Below are 21,327 nucleotides of genomic sequence, written 5' to 3' on the forward strand. Positions count from 1 at the left end.
TATCGCTGTCGCACTCGAGATGTTCGGCGCATCAACACACTGTTTGTAGTCTCCACCAAAACAGTGTAGCTGTGTCCTGACCCCTCTAGTAAGAGGAAGTCCATAGACTCACCGTCTCCCCATGCTCCGGCCACAGCCTGGTTACGTCTGCTGGACCTGCTAGAACATCCAACACAGACGCCCGTCGAGACAGCACTGATACCCGAAGTTAAGCGTTGTTGCGACCCGGTGGGGAGTTGTTGGAGCGACTCTTTCTAATATGCGTTTAAGACGCTGTTAAGATAAGTTGCACTAAAAAAATAAGATTTTACTTACCGATAAATCTATTTCTCGTAGTCCGTAGTGGATGCTGGGACTCCGTCAGGACCATGGGGAATAGCGGCTCCGCAGGAGACAGGGCACAAAATTTAAAAGTTTGACCACTAGGTGGTGTGTACTGGCTCCTCCCCCTATGACCCTCCTCCAAGCCTCAGTTAGGATACTGTGCCCGGACGAGCGTACACAATAAGGAAGGATTTTGAATCCCGGGTAAGACTCATACCAGCCACACCAATCACACCGTACAACTTGTGATCTGAACCCAGTTAACAGTATGACAAACGTAGGAGCCTCTGAACAGACGGCTCACAACAATAACAACCCGATTTTTTTGTAACAATAACTATGTACAAGTATTGCAGACAATCCGCACTTGGGATGGGCGCCCAGCATCCACTACGGACTACGAGAAATAGATTTATCGGTAAGTAAAATCTTATTTTCTCTGACGTCCTAGTGGATGCTGGGACTCCGTCAGGACCATGGGGATTATACCAAAGCTCCCAAATGGGCGGGAGAGTGCGGATGACTCTGCAGCACCGAATGAGAGAACTCCAGGTCCTCCTCAGCCAGGGTATCAAATTTGTAGAATTTTACAAACGTGTTCTCCCCTGACCACGTAGCTGCTCGGCAGAGTTGTAATGCCGAGACCCCTCGGGCAGCCGCCCAAGATGAGCCCACCTTCCTTGTGGAATGGGCCTTGACAGATTTAGGCTGTGGCAGGCCTGCCACAGAATGTGCAAGTTGAATTGTGCTACAAATCCAACGAGCAATCGTCTGCTTAGAAGCAGGAGCACCCAGCTTGTTGGGTGTATACAGTATAAACAGCGAGTCAGATTTTCTGACTCCAGCCGTCCTTGAAATATATATTTTCAATGCTCTGACAACGTCCAGCAACTTGGAATCCTCCAAATCGCTAGTAGCCGCAGGCACCACAATAGGCTGGTTCAGGTGAAAAGCTGAAACCACCTTAGGCAGAAAGTGAGGACGCGTCCGCAGTTCTGCCCTGTCCGAATGGAAAATCAGATATGGGCTTTTATACGATAAAGCCGCCAATTCTGACACTCTCCTGGCTGAAGCCAGGGCCAGTAGCATGGTTACTTTCCATGTAAGATATTTCAAATCCACCGATTTGAGTGGCTCAAACCAATGGGATTTGAGAAAATCCAAAACTACATTAAGATCCCACGGTGCCACTGGGGGCACAACCGGGGGCCGTATATGTAGTACTCCTTTTACAAAAGTCTGGACTTCAGGAACTGAAGCCAATTCTTTCTGGAAGAAAATCGACAGGGCCGAAATTTGAACCTTAATGGACCCTAATTTGAGGCCCATAGACAATCCTGTTTGCAGGAAATGTAGGAATCGACCCAGTTGAAATTCCTCCGTCGGGGCCTTCCTGGCCTCACACCACGCAACATATTTTCTCCAAATGCAGGTGATAATGTTGTGCAGTCACCTCCTTCCTGGCTTTTACCAGGGTAGGGATGACCTCTTCCGGAATGCCTTTTTCCCTTAGGATTCGGCGTTCAACCGCCATGCCGTCAAACGCAGCCGCGGTAAGTCTTGGAATAGACACGGTCCCTGCTGAAGCAGGTCCCGTCTTAGAGGTAGAGGCCACGGATCTTCCGTGAGCATCTCCTGAAGTTCCGGGTACCAAGTTCTTCTTGACCAATCCGGAGCCACGAGTATCGTTCTTACTCCCCTTTGCCGTATAATTCTCAGTACTTTTGGTATGAGAGGCAGAGGAGGAAACGCATACACTGACTGGTACACCCATGGTGTTACCAGAGCGTCTATAGCCATTGCCTGAGGGTCTCTTGACCTGGCGCAATACCTGTCCAGTTTTTTGTTGAGGCGGGACGCCATCATGTCCACCATTGGTCTTTCCCAATGGACCACAATCATGTGGAAGACTTCTGGATGAAGTCCCCACTCTCCCGGGTGCAGATCGTGTCTGCTGAGGAAGTCTGCTTCCCAGTTGTCCACTCCCGGGATGAACACAGCTGACAGTGCCAACACATGATTTTCTGCCCAGCGGAGAATCCTTGCAGCTTCTGCCATTGCCCTCCTGCTTCTTGTGCCGCCCTGTCTGTTTACGTGGGCGACTGCCGTGATGTTGTCCGACTGAATCAACACCGGCTGACCCTGAAGCAGAGGTTTTGCCAGGCTTAGAGCATTGTAGATTGCTCTTAGCTCCAGTATATTTATGTGAAGAGACGTCTCCAGGCTTGACCACACGCCCTGGAAGTTTCTTCCCTGTGTGACCGCTCCCCAGCCTCTAAGGCTGGCATCCGTGGTCACTAGGACCCAGTTCTGTATGCCGAATCTGCGGCCCTCTAACAGATGAGCACTCTGCAACCACCATAGCAGAGACACTCTTGTCCTTGTGGACAATTTTATCCGCTGATGCATCTACAGATGCGATCCGGACCATTTGTCCAGCAGATCCCACTGAAAAGTTCGTGCATGGAATCTGCCGAATGGAATCGCTTCGTAAGAAGCCACCATTTTTCCCAGGACTCTTGTGCATTGATGCACAGATACTTTTCCTGGTTTTAGGAGGTTCCTGACTAGATCGGATAACTCCCTGGCTTTCTCCTCCGGAAGAAATACCTTTTTCTGAACAGTGTCCAGAATCATCCCTAGGAACAACAGACGTGTCGTCGGGATCAGTTGGGATTTTGGAAAATTCAGAATCCACCCGTGTTGTTGTAGCACTACTTGGGTTAGTGGTACTCCGACCTCCAGCTGTTCTCTGGATCTTGCCCTTATCAGGAGATCGTCCAAGTAAGGGATAATTAAGACGCCTTCTCTTCGAAGAAGGATCATCATTTCGGCCATTACCTTGGTAAAGACCCGGGGTGCCGTGGACAATCCAAACGGCAGCGTCTGAAACTGATAATGACAGTTTTGGACCACGAACCTGAGGTACCCTTGGTGTGAAGGACAAATTGGAACATGAAGGTAAGCATCCTTGATGTCCAAGGACACCATAAAATCCCCTTCTTCCAGATTCGCTATCACTGCTCTGAGTGACTCCATCCCGAACTTGAATTTTTGTATGTACAGGTTCAGAGATTTTAGATTTAGAATCGGTCTTACCGAGCCGTCCGGCTTCGGTACCACAAATAGCGTGGAGTAATACCCCTGTCCCTGTTGTAGGAGGGGTACCTTGACCATCACCTGCTGAGAATACAGCTTGTGAATGGCCTCCAATACCGTCGCCCTGTCGGAGGGAGACGTTGGCAAAGCAGAGACTTTAGGAAACGGCGAGCAGGGGACTTCTCGAATTCCAACCTGTAACCCTGAGATACTACCTGCAGGATCCAGGGGTCCACCTGCGAGTGAGCCCACTGTGCGCTGAAATGTTTGAGGCGACCCCCCACCGCCCCTGAGTCTGCCTGTAAGGTCCCAGCGTCATGCTGACGCCTCTGTAGAAGCCGGGGAGGGCTTCTGCTCCTGGGAAGGAGCTGCTTGTTGCAGTCTCTTACCCTTTCCTTTGCCTCGGGGCAAATAGGAATGTCCTTTTGCTCATTTGTTCTTATAGGAACGAAAGGACTGCGGCTGGAAAGCCTGCGGCTTTTTCTGCTGGGAGGTGACCTGGGGTAAAAAGGTGGACCTTCCGGCCGTTGCCGTGGCCACCAGATCCGATAGACCGACCCCAAATAATTCCTCCCCCTTATACGGCAATACTTCCATATGTCGTTTGGAATCCGCATCACCTGACCACTGGCGCGTCCATAAACTTCTTCTGGCAGATATGGACATCGCACTTACTCTTGATGCCAGAGTGCAAATATCTCTCTGTGCATCTCGCATATAAAGAAATGCATCCTTTAACTGCTCTATAGTCAGTAAAATACTGTCCCTATCCAGGGTATCAATATTTTCAGACAGTGACTCCGACCAAGCCACGCCAGCACTGCACATCCAGGCTGAGGCGATTGCTGGTCTCAGTATAACACCCGTATGTGTGTATATACTTTTTAATGTATTCTCCAGCCTCCTATCAGCTGGATCCTTGAGGGCGGCCGTATCAGGAGACGGTAACGCCACTTGCTTTGATAAGCGTGTGAGCGCCTTATCCACCCTAGGAGGTGTTTCCCAGCGCGCCCTAACCTCTGGCGGGAAAGGGCATAATGCCAATAACTTCTTTGAAATTAGCAGTTTTCTATCTGGGGTAACCCACGCTTCATCACACACTTCATTCAGTTCCTCTGATTCAGGAAAAACTATCGGTAGTTTTTTCACACCCCACATAATACCCCTTTTTGTGGTACTTGCAGTATCAGAGATATGCAAAGCCTCCTTCATTGCCGTGATCATATAACGTGTGGCCCTACTGGAAAATACGTTTGTTTCTTCACCGTCGACACTGGATTCAGTGTCAGTGTCTGTGTCGACCGACTGAGGTAAAGGGCGTTTTACAGCCCCTGACGGTGTCTGAGACGCCTGGACAGGTACTAACTGGTTTGCCGGCTGTCTCATGTCGTCAACCGACTTTTGTAGCGTGCTGACACTATCCCGTAATTCCATAAACAAAGCCATCCATTCTGGTGTCGACTCCCTAGGGGGTGACATCACCATTACAGGCAATTGCTCCGCCTCCACGCCAACATCGTCCTCATACATGTCGACACACACGTACCGACACACAGCAGACACACAGGGAATGCTCTGATAGAAGACAGGACCCCACTAGCCCTTTGGGGAGACAGAGGGAGAGTTTGCCAGCACACACCCAAGCGCTATAAATATATATAGGGACAACCTTAATAAGTGTGTTCCCTTCATAGCAGCTCAAATATTATAAATATCGCCAATAAGTGCCCCCCCTCTCTGTTTTTACCCTGTTTCTGTAGTGCAGTGCAGGGGAGAGTCCTGGGAGCCTTCCTCGCAGCGGAGCTGGGCAGGAAAATGGCGCTGTGTGCTGAGGAGAATAGGCCCGCCCCCTTTTCGGCGGGCTTCTTCTCCCGGTTTTTTTTGGAACCTGGCAGGGGTTAAATACATCCATATAGCCCCAGGGGCTATATGTGATATATTTTAGCCAGAATAGGTATATTACATTGCTGCCCAGGGCGCCCCCCCCAGCGCCCTGCACCCTCAGTGACCGCTGGTGTGAAGTGTGCGGAGAGCAATGGCGCACAGCTGCAGTGCTGTGCGCTACCTCATGAAGACTGAGACGTCTTCTGCCGCCGGTTTCTGGACCTCTTCTCTATTCGGCATCTGCAAGGGGGTCGGCGGCGCGGCTCCGGTGACCCATCCAGGCTGTACCTGTGATCGTCCCTCTGGAGCTAGTGTCCAGTAGCCTAAGAAGCAAATCCATCCTGCACGCAGGTGAGTTCACTTCTTCTCCCCTAAGTCCCTCGTTGCAGTGAGCCTGTTGCCAGCAGGACTCACTGAAAATAAAAAACCTAACAAACTTTTTCTAAGCAGCTCTTTAGGAGAGCCACCTAGATTGCACCCTGCTCGGACGGGCACAAAAACCTAACTGAGGCTTGGAGGAGGGTCATAGGGGGAGGAGCCAGTACACACCACCTAGTGGTCAAACTTTTAAATTTTGTGCCCTGTCTCCTGCGGAGCCGCTATTCCCCATGGTCCTGACGGAGTCCCAGCATCCACTAGGACGTCAGAGAAACATTATAGTAAGTCTATAAAAATAACGTAATGAAAACTTGAGGCTGCTTTCACAGCAGCCCTGTGACCATGCGGCTTCTTGCCACACCAAGCAAAAAACTGATCTGACTGAGTCAGTGGGCGGGACTATATAGTGGAGCCCCCAATGCATCCTGGGAGGCCAGAAAGCTCGTGATCGTGTTGGTGCCATTTTCGCTGTCACTCGACAATATCCCAATGTTATCCTGTGAACCCAGCCAGAGAAAAAAAAAGTGTAAAAGGGACAACAAATACTTTAAATGAAAAAAGGTTTCAAACTCCTCCCATAAGTCTAGTAACAATCAGAACGGAGAATGATATTATTCCAACTCTTTAAACACATTCTACATTAATCAAATAAACAGATTCCCGAACAACTCTATGGTTCATTGAACAGCTCTGTAACAAAATGTTTCAAGGAACAAAATACAAGATTAATGGTACTAGAATTTATCAACTTTCTGTATATTTTCACAAAAAAATCTTAGGGGTTAATCCAATTGCGGACGAAGGGTGCGAATTGCTGTTGCAACTGTGCAGAAACCCCGGCAATGGCACCGCATCACTCACCCCTCTTGACCCGATCCCTTCCCGAATATGCACAATTTTGTATACAGGCCACTAAAAAAAATTATGCGAATACGAGCTGCTGTAAAAGTGTGGCTATAGAGAACATCACCCGCAATTGGATTGACCCCTTAGACCTAAAGTTTTGTTCATCATTCCCATATATAAAATAACACATACTCAACCCTTTCTTTACAAGGTATGTGTTCTATCAATAAATTAAAAAGTTCTCCACTAGAGAGAAGCTATATGGATGTACATTTACAAAAAGGAAATCATACATTTGCTGGAAGTTCACTGTATCTTGGCTTCTGTATTAAAATACGGATCCGAAGTAGTATAAAAAACTCTTTTGTTGTAATTGTTCCATCCTGGAATTTCTGGGGAAGAAAATGAAATGGTGATCTTGAAAATCATTATTGTAAATCATAACAGATTAATATCGTCTGAAATAAATATAACAAAAATGGTTTGTATAGCATACATTTAGGATTTTAGAACGTCTTTTTGAATTCCTGTATAGATTTGTTTTCCCTAACTTATCCACACGGCATGGTCATAATATATGGCACGAGATGAAACCGTACTGTGACAAAGGATGAGACTTACACCTGCACACAGCACAAGGTTAAAATCAGGAAGCAGAGTACAGCTAACAGCATAACAGTTTTACAATCTTCTGAGCAAAGTTGGTACCAACTCCAATGGCTCCTACCGTAGCCCCACACTCCTAGCCTATCTCCTGGCCAGCTTGTGCAGCATCAGGAGCATTATTCCTTTGCACTGACAGTTTTAAAGCTAGCTGACAGGTGCTGCTAATTAGCCTAGCTGTGGTTCATATGGGATCTTAGAAAAGACCTGGACTATATTTAATCAATCCTGCTGTTTCACATTTAAATCAGGTGAAATCATGCTGTCCTTGCCACAGTACTAACTTAATTCATAGGGACTGCGCTATTGGAAACAGAAAAGATAAAAATGTTGCAATCCACACAGAAAGGAACGGTAACAGGGCCATCTTTAAGATGCATAACTGAGATGAGGGAACCTTCGGCCCTACAGCTATTGTTGAACTACACATACCAGCATGCCTTGCTACATTTTTGCTATATGACCATGCTAAAAATGTTGCAGGGCATGCTGGGATGTGTAGTTCAACAGCTTGAGGGCCGAAGGTTCCCCATCCCTGTTTTAGAATAAAGTGAAGACTACAACATACCTGCCATAGGGTTTGCTCACATCCAGAATCCCATGGTAACTGAGAGTCCATCTGAGAGTACTGCTGACCTGTGTGAAAAAGAAATCATTTCTAAGCATCACCACTCAGAATCTTTCAAACACATTGGGGTGTAGCAATGAATTGAAAAAAGGGAGATGCATCTAGATGCTCGTCTATACGCACCAGGTAATTGCTTCCTTCGGTCTAGCCGTTTCCTCCAATGGCCTCCGTCTCTAGCCAACATACGGAATTACTCACAAATAAATGGGCTCATTTATCAATGAGTGATAAATTGCACCAGCCAATCAGCTCCTAACTTCCATGTTACAGATTGTATCTAAAAAATGACAGGTAGGAGCTGATTGGCTGGAGTAATTTATCACTCACAGTGAAATTGATCACTCATTGATAAATGAGCCTGTAAATCTTTTAAAGTAAAGAAAGGTAATAGACTGTTTCTTCCTCTTAAACAATGATAGAGCTTGGTCCTCATACATTTAGTGTCTATACACCATATGGTGCAGGACGCCTGACACAACAGCCGCTCAAAGAGACGGAGTGTACCATCACCCTTTACATTTTAGGTCTCATTTGCATGACAGTGAAACACAACTCTTGCATACTAGAGATGCAACGTTAAAAGCACAGGAATTAGTTTTATATACATACAAAGTCGCAGGTGAAGCACAACAGAACTTGGACGAAAAAGCCACTGCCGCTACATTGTTGCTCCTTTGCACACAAATGTACAAATGTAAAAAATCAAATTGATCAGTAATCTAGCAAAGTACTTTGTGTTGGAATGTTTGTGTACAGGTAGCGGTGGTATGGCTGAATTGTTGTACACACTAATGGATCCGCTGGGACAACGAACAGCCCAGTACTTAACCAGTATGGTGATTTATTTGGTAGCAATGTGATTGTACAGCCATATGCACAGCTATGCACATACAGAATTGTCGCATGGAGCAGAGTGGAGCATAGCAGCCTGTGACTGTATCCTAAAGCTGAAATCTCTGATAGCCATCTCTTCAGCAAAAACGGTGTTGGATAACAGAAAACGAGTTTTATGGTAAGAACTTACCTTTGTTAAAACTCTTTCTGCGAGGTACACTGGGCTCAACAAGGATAGACATAGGGGGTGTAGAGTAGGATCTTGATCCGAGGCACCAACAGGCCTAAAAGCTTTGACTGTACCCAAGATGCATAGCGCCACCTCCTCTATAACACCGCCTCCCTGCACAGGAGCTCAGTTTTTAGTTAACCAGCCCATTGCAGTAGCAGGAAGAGAGACAACGGTTAGTAGCCACATACACCACACTCTCACGACAGGAGAAGTGTTAGCTTCTTTGGGTTGGTATGGCATTAGCCGCTAAGTGCCTCAGGATGGGCGCCTTGTGAAGCCCAGTGTACCCCGCAGAAAGAGTTTTAACAAAGGTAAGTTCTTACCATAAAACTCGTTTTCTGCTGCGGGGTACACTGGGCTCCACAAGGATAGACATAGGGGGATGTCCTAAAGCAGTTCCTTATGGGAGGGGACGCACTGTAGCGGGCACAAAAACCCGGCGTCCAAAGGAAGCATCCTGAGAAGCGTCAGTATCGAAGGCATAGAACCTTATGAACATGTTCCTTCCACGGCACCACCAGCGCATCCACGAATGCTGCTTGCGGATCCCTTGTCCTTGCTCCGAAGACCGGAACCTTGTGGTTGTGTCGAGACGCCATCAGATCCACGTCTGGAAGGCCCCACTTTTCCACTAGGGGTTGAAACACTACTGGATGGAGGCCCCACTCTCCGGCGTGTACGTCCTGACGACTGAGAAAGTCCGCTTCCCAATTCAGGACTCCCGGAATGAATATTGCCGATATGGCCGGTAGATGGCGTTCCGCCCATTGCAGAATCCGTAAGACTTCCTTCATTGCCAAACGGCTTCGAATGCCGCCTTGATGATTTATGTAAGCCACTGTGGTGGCTTTGTCAGACTGTACTTGAACAGGACGGTTCTGAATTAAATGCTGGGCCAGGCTCAACAAGTTGAAGACCGCCCGCAATTCCAGAATGTTGATCGAGAGGAGAGACTCCTCCTTGGTCCACAGACCCTGAAGGGAGTGTTGCTCCAGCACCGCGCCCCAACCTCTTAGACTGGCATCTGTCGTCAACAGGACTCAGTCGGATATCCAGAAGGGACGGCCCCTGCACAATCGTTGGTCCTGGTGCCACCAGCGCAGCGACAGACGGACCTCCAGAGGCAATGAGATCATGTGAGACCTGATCCGGTGAGGCAGGCCGTCCCACTTGGCCAGAATCAGCCTCTGGAGGGGGCGAGAATGGAATTAAGCATACTCCACCATGTCGAATGCTGACACCATGAGGCCCAGCACCTGCATCGCCGAATGTATCTACACTTGCGGACGAGAAAGGGAGCAACGAATCCTGTCCTGAAGCTTCAGGACTTTCTCCTGAGACAAGAACAACCGCTGGTTGTGAGTGTCCAATAGCGCTCCCAGGTGCACCATGCTCTGAGCAGGGACCAGGGAGGATTTCTTCCAGTTGATGAGCCACCCGTGGGCTTGCAGAAACCGGACAGTCATATCCAGATGACGCAGGAAAAGTTCTGGGGAATTTGACAGGATCAACAAGTCGTCCAGATACGGTAGGATCCTGACCCCTTGACGGCAGAGTACCACCATCATCACTTTGGTAAAGACTCGCGGAGCCGTAGTTAAACCAAAAGGTAACGCCCGAAACTGGTAATGGAGGTTGCCAATTGCAAACCTCAGGTATTGCTGATGCGACACTGCTATCGGAATATGCAGGTAAGCATCATGTATATTCAGGGAGACAATATAATCCCCAGGTTCCAAGGCCAGAACTATAGAGCGAAGGGTTTCCATACGGAACTTGGAGACTTTCACAAACTTGTTCAATGCCTTGAGGTTGAGAATGGGCCGGGAGGACCCATTTGGTTTCGGGACTAGAAACAGCGGCGAATAGTACCCCCGGCCTCTCTGAGCAAGAGGCACCTGTACTACCACTCCTGTGTCCAGGAGGGTCTGTACCACCGAATGTAGAGTTTTTGCCTTTGTCTGGTCCAAAGGGACGACTGTCAGGCAAAATCGTTGAGGGGGACTGTTTTTGAAGGCTACAGCGTAACCCCGAGTGACGACTTCCCGTACCCAGGCATCTGAAGTGGTCTTCAACCATTCCTGGGTATATCCTAGAAGCCTGTCCCCCAGGGGGAGGCCCGCCCCGTCATGCGGCAGGCTTATCCGTCTTGGAAGCTGGCTGACGGGCAGCCCAGGCTCTTTTGGGCTTTGGCTTACCAGGTTTGGAAGTGCAGTCCTGCTTGTGGTGCGCCTGACCTTTTGCTTTACCTGAAGGACAAAAGGGGAGAAAGGAAGTACCTTTAGCCTTCGACACAGAAGGAGCGGTACTTGGCAGACAGACAGTTTTGGCAGTAGCCAAGTCAGCCACTATCTTATTTAAGTCCTCCCCAAACAGAATATCTCCCTTGAAAAGGGAGTACATCCAGGGCTTTTCTAGAGTCCAGATCCACAGACCAGGATCTCAGCCACAATATCCAGCAAGCCAGGACTGACGTAGTAGAGGCCTTGACTGCTAGAATACCGGCATCAGAAGCCGCCTCTTTAATATAGAGAGAAGCTATGACAATATATGACAAGCATTGTCTAGCATGGTCAGAAGAGATTTCAGCTTCCAACTCTAGGGCCAATGCTTTAAAAGCCTCTGTAACCCATGTTGCTGCAATAGTGGGCCTTTGTGCAGCACCCGTGAGGGTGTAAATCGCTTTCAGACAACCCTCCACACGTTTATCCGTAGGCTCTTTTAGAGACGTGACGGTAGTGACAGGTAGAGCTGAGGAAACCACCATCCTAGCCACATGCGAGTCTACTGGAGGAGTTTTCCAATTTTTAGACAGCACTGGCGCGAGGGGATAGCGAGCCAGCATCTTCTTTTGAGGCACAAACTTCTTTCCTGGGTTTCCCCAGGATTCCTGACATACATCCACTAGGTGGTCAGAGTGAGGTAAAATAAGATTTTAAACCTACCGGTAAATCTTTTTCTCCTAGTCCGTAGAGGATGCTGGGGACTCCGTAAGGACCATGGGGTATAGACAGGCTCCGCAGGAGACATGAGCACTATAAAGAACTTTAGACTGGGTGTGCACTGGCTCCTCCCTCTATGCCCTTCCTCCAGACCTCAGTTAGTGAAACTGTGCTCAGAGGAGACGGACAGTACGAGGAAAGGATTTTGTTAATCTAAGGGCACGATTCATACCAGCCCAAACCATCCACACCGTATAACCTGGATATACGAACCAGTCAACAGCATGAAACAAACAGCATCAGTCAAGACTGATCAAAACTTTAACATAACCCTTATGTATGCAATAACTATATACAAGTCTTGCAGCATGTTGTCCGCACTGGGACGGGCGTCCAGCATCCTCTACGGACTAGGAGAAAAAGATTTACCGGTAGGTTTAAAATCTTATTTTCTCTTACGTCCTAGAGGATGCTGGGGACTCCGTAATGACCATGGGGATTATACAAAAAGCTCCAAAACGGGCGGGAGAGTGGGGATGACTCTGCAGCACCGAATGAGCAAACATGAGGTCCTCATCAGCCAGGGTATCAAACTTGTAGAATTTAGCAATAGTGTTCGAACCCGACCAAGTCGCCGCTCGGCAAAGCTGTAAAGCCGAGACGCCCCGGGCAGCCGTCCAAGAAGAGCCCACCTTCCTAGTGGAATGGGCCTTTACCGAATTAGATAACTGCAATCCAGCCGTAGAATGAGCTTGCTGAATCGTGTTACAGATCCAGCGAGCAATAGTCCGCTTAGAAGCAGGAGCGCCAACCTTGTTGGCTGCATAGAGGACAATAAGAGACTGTGTTTTCCTAACCCTAGCCGTTCTGGCTACATAAATTTTCAAAGCCCTGACCACATCAAGGAACTCTGAATCCACCAGGTCCCTTGTAGCCACAGGCACCACAATAGGTTGGTTCATATGAAAAGAGGAAACCACCTTAGGCAAAAATTGATGACGAGTCCGCAACTCAGCTTTGTCCACATGGAAAATCAGATAGGGGCTTTTGTGAGATAAAGCCGCCAACTCAGACACTCGCCTTGCAGATGCCAAGGCCAACAACATAACCACTTTCCTAGTGAGATACTTTAATTCCACGGTTTGAAGAGGCTCAAACCAGTGAGACTTAAGGAACTGTAACACCACGTTAAGGTCCCATGGCGCCACTGGGGGCACAAAAGGAGGCTGGATATGCAGCACTCCCTTCACAAAAGTCTGGACTTCTGGTAGAGAAGCCAATTCCTTCTGAAAGAAAATAGACAGGGCCGAAATCTGTACCTTAATGGAATCTAATTTTAGGCCCAGATTCACTCCAGTCTGTAGAAAGTGGAGAAAACGGCCCAGATGAAATTCTTCCGAAGGAGCATTCTTGGTCTCACACCAAGACACATACTTCCTCCAGATACGGTGATAATGTTACGCTGTCACCTCCTTCCTAGCCCTTATCAAAGTAGGAATGACCTCTTCCGGAATGCCCTTTTCAGCTAGGATCCGGCGTTCAACCGCCATGCCATCAAACACAGCCGCGGTAAGTCTTGGAACAGACAGGGCCCCTGTTGCAACAGGTCTTCTCCGAGAGGAAGAGGCCACGGATCTTCTGTGAGCATTTCCTGCAGCTGCGGATACCAGGCCCTTCGAGGCCAATCTGGAACAATGAGAATTGCCTGTACTCCTTTTCGTCTTATGATTTTCAATATTTTTGAGATGAGAGGAAGAGGAGGGAACACATAGACCGACTGAAACACCCACGGAGTCACCAGGGTGTCCACTGCTACCGCCTGAGGGTCCCCTGACCTGGCACAATACCTCAGGAGCTTTTTGTTGAGGCGTGACGCCATCATGTCTATTTGAGGCAGTCCCCACTGGCTTGCAATCTCTGCAAAGACTTCTTGATGAAGTCCCCACTCTCCTGGATGCAGATCGTATCTGCTGAGGAAGTCTGCTTCCCAGTTGTCCACTCCCGGAATGAAGACTGCTGTCAGAGTGCTTACATGATTTTCCGCCCAGAGAAGAATTCTGGTGGCCTCCGCCATCGCCACTCTGCTCTTAGTTCCGCCTTGGCGGTTTACATGAGCCACAGCCGTGACGTTGTCTGACTGAATCAGAACCGGTAGGTCGCAAAGAAAATTCTCCGCTTGACGTAGGCCGTTGTGTATGGCCCTCAATTCCAGTACGTTGATGTGTAGACAAGCCTCCTGGCTTGACCACAGACCCTGGAAGTTTCTGCCCTGTGTGACTGCTCCCCATCCTCGGAGGTTCGCGTCCGTGGTCACCAGTACCCAGTCCTGAATGCCGAACCTGCGACCCTCTAGAAGGTGAGCACTCTGCAGCCACCATAAGAGAGATACCCTGGCCCTGGGGGACAGGCTGATCTTCTGATGAATATGTAGATGGGACCCGGACCATTTGTCAAGAAGGTCCCACTGAAAAGTCCACGCATGGAACCTGCCGAAGGAAATGGCCTCGTAAGACGCCACCATTTTTCCCATAACTCGAGTGCATTGATGGACCGACACCCTTTTCGGCTTCAACAGGTCCCTGACCAAGATCTGGAGTAACTGGGCTTTTTCCCTTGGAAGAAAAATCCTTTTTTGTTCCGTGTCCAGAATCATGCCTAAGAAAGGCAATCGGGTCGTTGGAACCAACTGTGAGACTTTGGCAGATTGAGAATCCAGCCGTGCTGTTGCAACACCCTCAGGGAGAGTACCACGCTTTTCAGTAACTGTTCTCTCGATCTCGCCTTTATCAGGAGATCGTCCAAGTACGGGATAATTGTGACTCCCTGCCTGCGCAGGAGCACCATCATTTCCGCCATTACCTTGGTGAAAATCCTCGGGGCCGTGGAAAGCCCAAACGGCAACGTCTGAAATTGGTAATGACAATCCTGTACCGCAAACCTCAGGAACGCCTGATGAGGAGGATATATGTGGACATGCAGCTATGCATCCTTTATGTCCAGAGACGCCATAAAATCCCCCTTCCTCCAGGCTGGCGATGACCCCTCTGAGCGATTCCATATTGAATTTGAACCTTTTCAAGTATAGGTTTAGGGATTTCAAATTCAGAATGGGTCTGACCGAACCGTCTGGTTTCGGGACCACAAACAGGGTTGAGTAGAACCCTGTCCCCTGTTGAAGCAGGGGTACTTTGACCACCACTTGTTGTTGACACAGTTTTTGAATTGCATCTAAAACTACTTCCGTCTCTGGAGAAGAAGGTGGTATTTGAAAAACCGGCGAGGAGGCACATCTTCGAATTCCAGCTTGTAACCCTGGGATACAATTTCTATTGCCCAGGGATCCACCTGTGATTGAACCCAGACGTGGCTGAAAAGTCGAAGACGTGCCCCCACTGGGGCAGACTCCCTCAGCGGAGCCCCAGCACCATGCGGTGGATTTAGTAGATGCCGCGGAGGACTTCTGTTCCTGGGAACTAGCTGTAGCTGGCAGATTTTTCCCTCCTCCCTTACCTCTGGCAAGAAAGGAAGATCCCCGACCTCTTTTGGACTTATGCGACCGAAAGGACTGCATCTGATAATGTGGCGTTTTCTTTGGCTGTGAGGAAACATAAGGTAAAAAAGTAGATTACCTGCAGTAGCTGTGGAAACCAGATCCGTGAGACCTTCCCCAAATAAGTCCTCACCTTTTGTAAGGCAAAACCTCCATATGCCTCTTTGAGTCGGCATCACCCGTCCATTGGCGGGTCAACAGGGCTCGCCTAGCAGAAATCGCCATGGCGTTGGCTCTTGAACCCAGTAGGCCAACGTCTATCTGAGCATCTGTCATATATAGTACAGCATCTTTAATATGACCCAAGGTCAATAAAATGGTATCCTTATCCAGAGTATCAATTTCAGCAGACAAGGTATAAGTCCAAGCTGCTACAGCGCTACAAACCCAAGCAGATGCTTTTGTCGGTCTGAGCAAGGTACCAGTAGGTGTATAAATCGACTTCAAGGTAGTCTTCTGTCTGCGATCAGCAGGATCCTTGAGGGCGGCGATATCTTGAGACGGCAGCGCCACCTTTTTGGATAAGCGTGTTAACGCCTTGTCCACCATGGGGGAGGATTCCCACCGTATCCTGTCCTTAGCCGGGAAAGGATACGCCACAAGAATCCTCTTGGGAATCTGCAATTTCTTGTCTGGAGTTTCCCAAGCCCTTTCAAACAACTCATTTAACTCATGAGAAGGGGGGAAAGTAACCTCAGGTTACTTTTCTTTAAAAATGTGGACCCTCGTGTCAGGGACAGAGGGGTCATTAGTGATATGCAACACATCTTTTATTGCAATAACCATATAATGAATATTTTTTGCCAACTTTGGCTGCAATCTCGCATTATCGTATTCGACACTGGAGTCAGAATCCGTGTCGGTATCAGTGTCTGCTACTTGGGATAGTGGGCGTTTGAGACCCAGAAGGGCCCTGTTATATAGTGAAGGGCAAAGATTGACTCCCAGCATTTTCCCTGGACTCCGCTTCATCCAATCTCTTATGTAATAAATTCACATTTGCATTTAAAACATTCCACATATCCAACCAATCAGGTGTCGGCGTTGCCGACGGAGACACCACACTCATTTGGTCCACCTCCTCCCTAGAAGAGCCTTCCGCTTCAGACATGCCGACACATGCGTACCGACACCCCCCCACACAGGGAAATATCCAATCTGGAGACAGTCCCCCAATAAGGCCCTTTGGAGAGACAGAGAGAGAAAGAGAGTATGCCAGCACACACCCAGCGCCAATGACCCTGGAAAACTATTTCCCAGACACACAGCGCTTTAATATTATTCAATATACATTCACTGCCAAATTAAGTGGCCCCCCCTCTTTTTAAGCCCTCTGTAACCGTGTTCAGCAGGGGAGAGTCTGGGGAGCCAGCTTCTCTGCAGTGTGCTGTGGAGAAAATGGCGCTGGTCAGTGCTGTGGAATCAAGCACCGCCCCCCTCATCGGCACGCTTCGGTCCCGCTCATAAATACAATACTGGCGCGGGATTTGTATATATATATTGCCTCCGCAGCCCATATATACTAAAATGCCAGCCTAGAGGTTTTATATTGCTGCCCAGGGCGCCCCCCCTAAGCCCTGCACCCATCCGTGCCTCAGTGTGTGTTGTGTGTGGGAGCAATGGCGCACAGCATTACCGCTGCGCGTTACCTCAGTGAAGATCAGAAGTCTTCTGCCGCTTGTGATGTCTTCTTTCTTCTAATACTCACCCGGCTTCTATCTTCCGGCTCTGCAAGGAGGACGGCGGGGTGGCTCTGGGACGAACGGCTAGGGTGAGACCTGCGTTCCAATCCCTCTGGAGCTAATGGTGTCCAGTAGCCTAAGAAGCAGAGCCTATCACTTAAGTAGGTCTGCTTCTCTCTCCTCAGTCCCACGACGCAGGGAGCCTGTTGCCAGCAGGGCTCCCTGAAAATAAAAAACCTAACAAAATTCTTTTAATCAGAGAAACTCAGGAGAGCTCCCCTGTAATGCACCCATTCTCCTATGGGCACAGGATCTAACTGAGGTCTGGAGGAGGGGCATAGAGGGAGGAGCCAGTGCATACCCAGTCTAAAGTTCTTTATACTGCCCATGTCTCCTGCGGAGCCCATCTATACCCCATGGTCATTACGGAGTCCCCAGCATCCTCTAGGACGTAAGAGAAAACTTGTTTAACCACCTTCTGACGCTTGAACCTATCTGGTTTCTTAGGAGGGACGGATGGCTCGGGATCATCCGTAATCTGTAGAATCAACTTAATGGCCTCCAAAAGATCAGGCACATCCACATGTGAACTACCCTCCCCATCAGCAGTATCTGTGTCAGAATCTGTGGGGTCAGTGTAAGCGCCATCTTCATCAGACGAGGTGTCAGTGACAGCAGTGGATTGTGAGGAGGTAAGAGCTCGCTTAGGGGACCCCATGGTCTTAGGCGAGCGAGGGTCAGACTTTTTAGTAGTCAAGGACTGGTTACATTTTTTCAATTGAGCAGACAAGTTATCTGCCCACGGCGGGTTAGCCACGGGGACCACATACGGTTGAACCGGCATAGGAGGTCCCATAAGGGGTGTTAGTAGAGTAACTAGCATATTTAGAAGAGTGGAGAAAGTAGCCCACGGTGGGTCATTATGGACCCCCGTTGCCACAGTCCCACTGGGGGGCAAGGAAACCCCAGAACCAGAGCCCGTAGCTGCTATAGTCTCCTCATAGGGATCTATGGCTTCAGCAACACCGGCAGTGTGTTCAGCCCCAGAACCGTTACCTTCAGAAGCAGACATGATATAACTTGCAATATCAGGTAACACAGTACAATTGTCAGCAGCACAATACCTCTTGCCCAAACCCCTGCACAGTGTAGTCAGCACAACCAGAGATACAGGAGAGATATGGTTACTAAAATCACAGAGAAAAATACGTATTAGAGCATATCTTGTGAATATCCTATACTATTATAAAACCTGACGCACCAAGCCCCCTCAGGTTATAGAATATAGGGATAGCAAGTTGAGTGAGACACGAAATGGAAATCACTCAGCAAGCTAATGCACACACATATAGTCACAGCTATACAATGCAGAGGTTATTACCAACAATAATACTGCACTGGATACAGGTTGAGTATCCCATATCCAAATATCCGAAATACGGAATATTCCGAAATACGGACTTTTTTGAGCGAGAGCGAGATATTGAAATTTTTGTTTTCTGATGGCTCAATGTACACAAACTTTGTTTAATACACACAGTTATTAAAAATATTGTATTAAATGACCTTCAGACTGTGTATATAAGGTGTATATGAAACATAAATGAATTGTGTGAATGTAGACACACTTTGTTTAATGCACAAAGTTATAAAAAAATATTGGCTAAAATGACCTTCAGGCTGTGTATAAGGTGTATATAAAACATAAATGCATTCTGTGCTTAGATTTAGGTCCCATTGCCATGATATCTCATTATGGTATGCAATTATTCCAAAATACGGAAAAATCCGATATCCAAAATACCTCTGGTCCCAAGCATTTTGGATAAGGGATACTCAACCTGTATATAGCTCGGTAATCAATAGATATAACACTGCACCGTAAGAACGGAATGTATATCACAGGGTACTTGTACCAGAAAACCCTGACTAAATGCACTCTCTTTCTTAACTAACACTGTCTAATTGACATGTAGAATACTTAAGTGTCATGTAACGTCACAGCGCTGACAACCAGGCGGCTTTACAAAGGAGGATTTGCCCAAGCAGTCCCAGGAAAAGTGTAGCTGAGAGAAATGGCGCCCAAACACTGACAGGGAGTGAGGGAGAGACAGATCTGCAGCTCCAGGGCGGGAATATTTACTGGAAATTGCGCCCTGGGGCTGGGGGAGGGGCTCCAGGTCTAAGCCTTATCCCCTCTGCTGGCAAAACCACCTGGTACAGCGGGCTACACATAAAAAGGTTTTAAGAGAAAACCTGACCTGCACCCATGCCCTGGTGATCTAGTGGGATCGCCTGTACTGCCACACAGTGTCCACTGCCAGCGCGCACGGCCCGCCTCCCACCGGATCGCAATACAGCACGGGTCCCATTAGCGGGACCCACTCACCACCTCCCGAAGCGCGGCCACGCGATCCCGGAGAGCCCCCGTCGTGTGTGCCTGACCAGAAGAAAACCGGAGCCTCCTGCTGTAGTTACCCGGCAACCAGGGCGCGGGAGTGTACAGCGCCGCTGGGGAGAGATGGAGCTGCAGCAGTGAATGTCACAAGACATGTACACACTGCCACAGCCCTTGAAGTCTTCACTTTTCTTCTAAAAAAGCTCTTCTTAGGGACTGCCCAGAGCACCCCCTCTGTTATGTGCCTGCTATCTGCGGCACCAACTACAAAACTGAGCTCCTGTGCAAGGAGGCGAGGTTATAGACTAGGCGGCGCTATGCATCTTGGGAACAGTCAAAGCTTTTGAGCCTGTTGGTGCCTCGGATCAAGATCCTACTCTACACCCCCTATGTCTATCCTTGAGGAGCCAGGTGTAACCAGCAGCAGAAAGGTAAATATCCAAGTAAATAATAATAATAATAATAATAATATCAGCTCAGCTGACTGAAGGGAGTACCAAAGCAGTGAGTACCAATGAAGGTCCCATTTGGCCATACATTGATTGAATCTCTAAGACAAACTAAAAGAAAGCCTGAATTTCTGCCAATTTACGCTTGTTGTATTTATAAGAATTGCTTTTCTGTCCAGCGCATTATACTGGATGCTTCATGGAAGGCTACTGTAAATGACACCAGGGTTTCCCCTTGGAGACTGATGAAAGCCACCACCAGCATATTTTCCAACTGAAGTTTTACAGGTCTAGTCATGAAAAATATCTAGGCCCGTTTTAGTGCATTGAGATTTGCTTGGAACATCGAGGACAGATTGTTTGGTATTTTATTTTTCATAGACCAAAGTACCTGGAGTCAAAAGAATAAGATCACTGGGGCCCGCAGCTGCATAAGCTGGTCCATGGTCACCACAGTCCCAGCCCATATGGGGAAAAGATGGCCCCTGTTAAAGTTTGGTGAAGCCTAGAAAGACAGATAATGATCTGGCTTGCCAGGGGAGAGTTTGCTCTCCATCATCTGGAAAAGATCTCCAGCTGAAAAATGTCTTAACTGAAAGCAAGCAAACTGCAGTTTCTAAAGAGCCCTTCGTCCCTAGAAAATAAGATTTTACTCACCGGTAAATCTATTTCTCGTAGTCCGTAGTGGATGCTGGGAACTCCGTAAGGACCATGGGGAATAGACGGGCTCCGCAGGAGACTGGGCACTCTATAAGAAAGATTTGGTACTATCTGGTGTGCACTGGCTCCTCCCTCTATGCCACTCCTCCAGACCTCAGTTAGGATACTGTGCCCGGAAGAGCTGACACAATAAGGAAGGATTTTGAATCCCGGGTAAGACTCATACCAGCCACACAAATCACACCGTATAACTCGTGATACTATACCCAGTTAACAGTATGAAATATAACTGAGCCTCTCAACAGATGGCTCAACAATAACCCTTTAGTTAAACAATAACTATATACAAATATTGCAGACAATCCGCACTTGGGATGGGCGCCCAGCATCCACTACGGACTACGAGAAAATAAGAATTTACTTACCGATAATTCTATTTCTCGGAGTCCGTAGTGGATGCTGGGGTTCCTGAAAGGACCATGGGGAATAGCGGCTCCGCAGGAGACAGGGCACAAAAAGTAAAGCTTTAGGATCAGGTGGTGTGCACTGGCTCCTCCCCCTATGACCCTCCTCCAAGCCTCAGTTAGGATACTGTGCCCGGACGAGCGTACACAATAAGGAAGGATTTTGAATCCCGGGTAAGACTCATACCAGCCACACCAATCACACTGTACAACCTGTGATCTGAACCCAGTTAACAGTATGATAACAGCGGAGCCTCTGAAAAGATGGCTCACAACAATAATAACCCGATTTTT

At 48.3% G+C, this 21,327-nt stretch overlaps 1 protein-coding gene across 4 annotated transcripts in view; it reads right to left on the reverse strand.

Annotated features, from left to right (window-relative positions):
- Window positions 1-21,327, reverse strand: part of KNL1 (kinetochore scaffold 1) — a 431,776-nt gene that overhangs the window by 139,715 nt on the left and 270,734 nt on the right. For all 4 annotated transcript variants that reach the window (XM_063947793.1, XM_063947791.1, XM_063947792.1 and 1 more), the window contains 2 exons: window positions 7,763-7,830; window positions 6,825-6,923 (listed from right to left, as the gene is read on the reverse strand). In XM_063947793.1, the coding sequence (XP_063803863.1) occupies window positions 6,825-6,923; window positions 7,763-7,830 (167 nt within the window). The remainder of the gene's footprint in view (window positions 1-6,824; window positions 6,924-7,762; window positions 7,831-21,327) is intronic.

Source organism: Pseudophryne corroboree, chromosome 12 (assembly GCF_028390025.1).
Source record: "Pseudophryne corroboree isolate aPseCor3 chromosome 12, aPseCor3.hap2, whole genome shotgun sequence".
In the NCBI taxonomy this organism is placed as follows: domain Eukaryota; kingdom Metazoa; phylum Chordata; class Amphibia; order Anura; family Myobatrachidae; genus Pseudophryne; species Pseudophryne corroboree.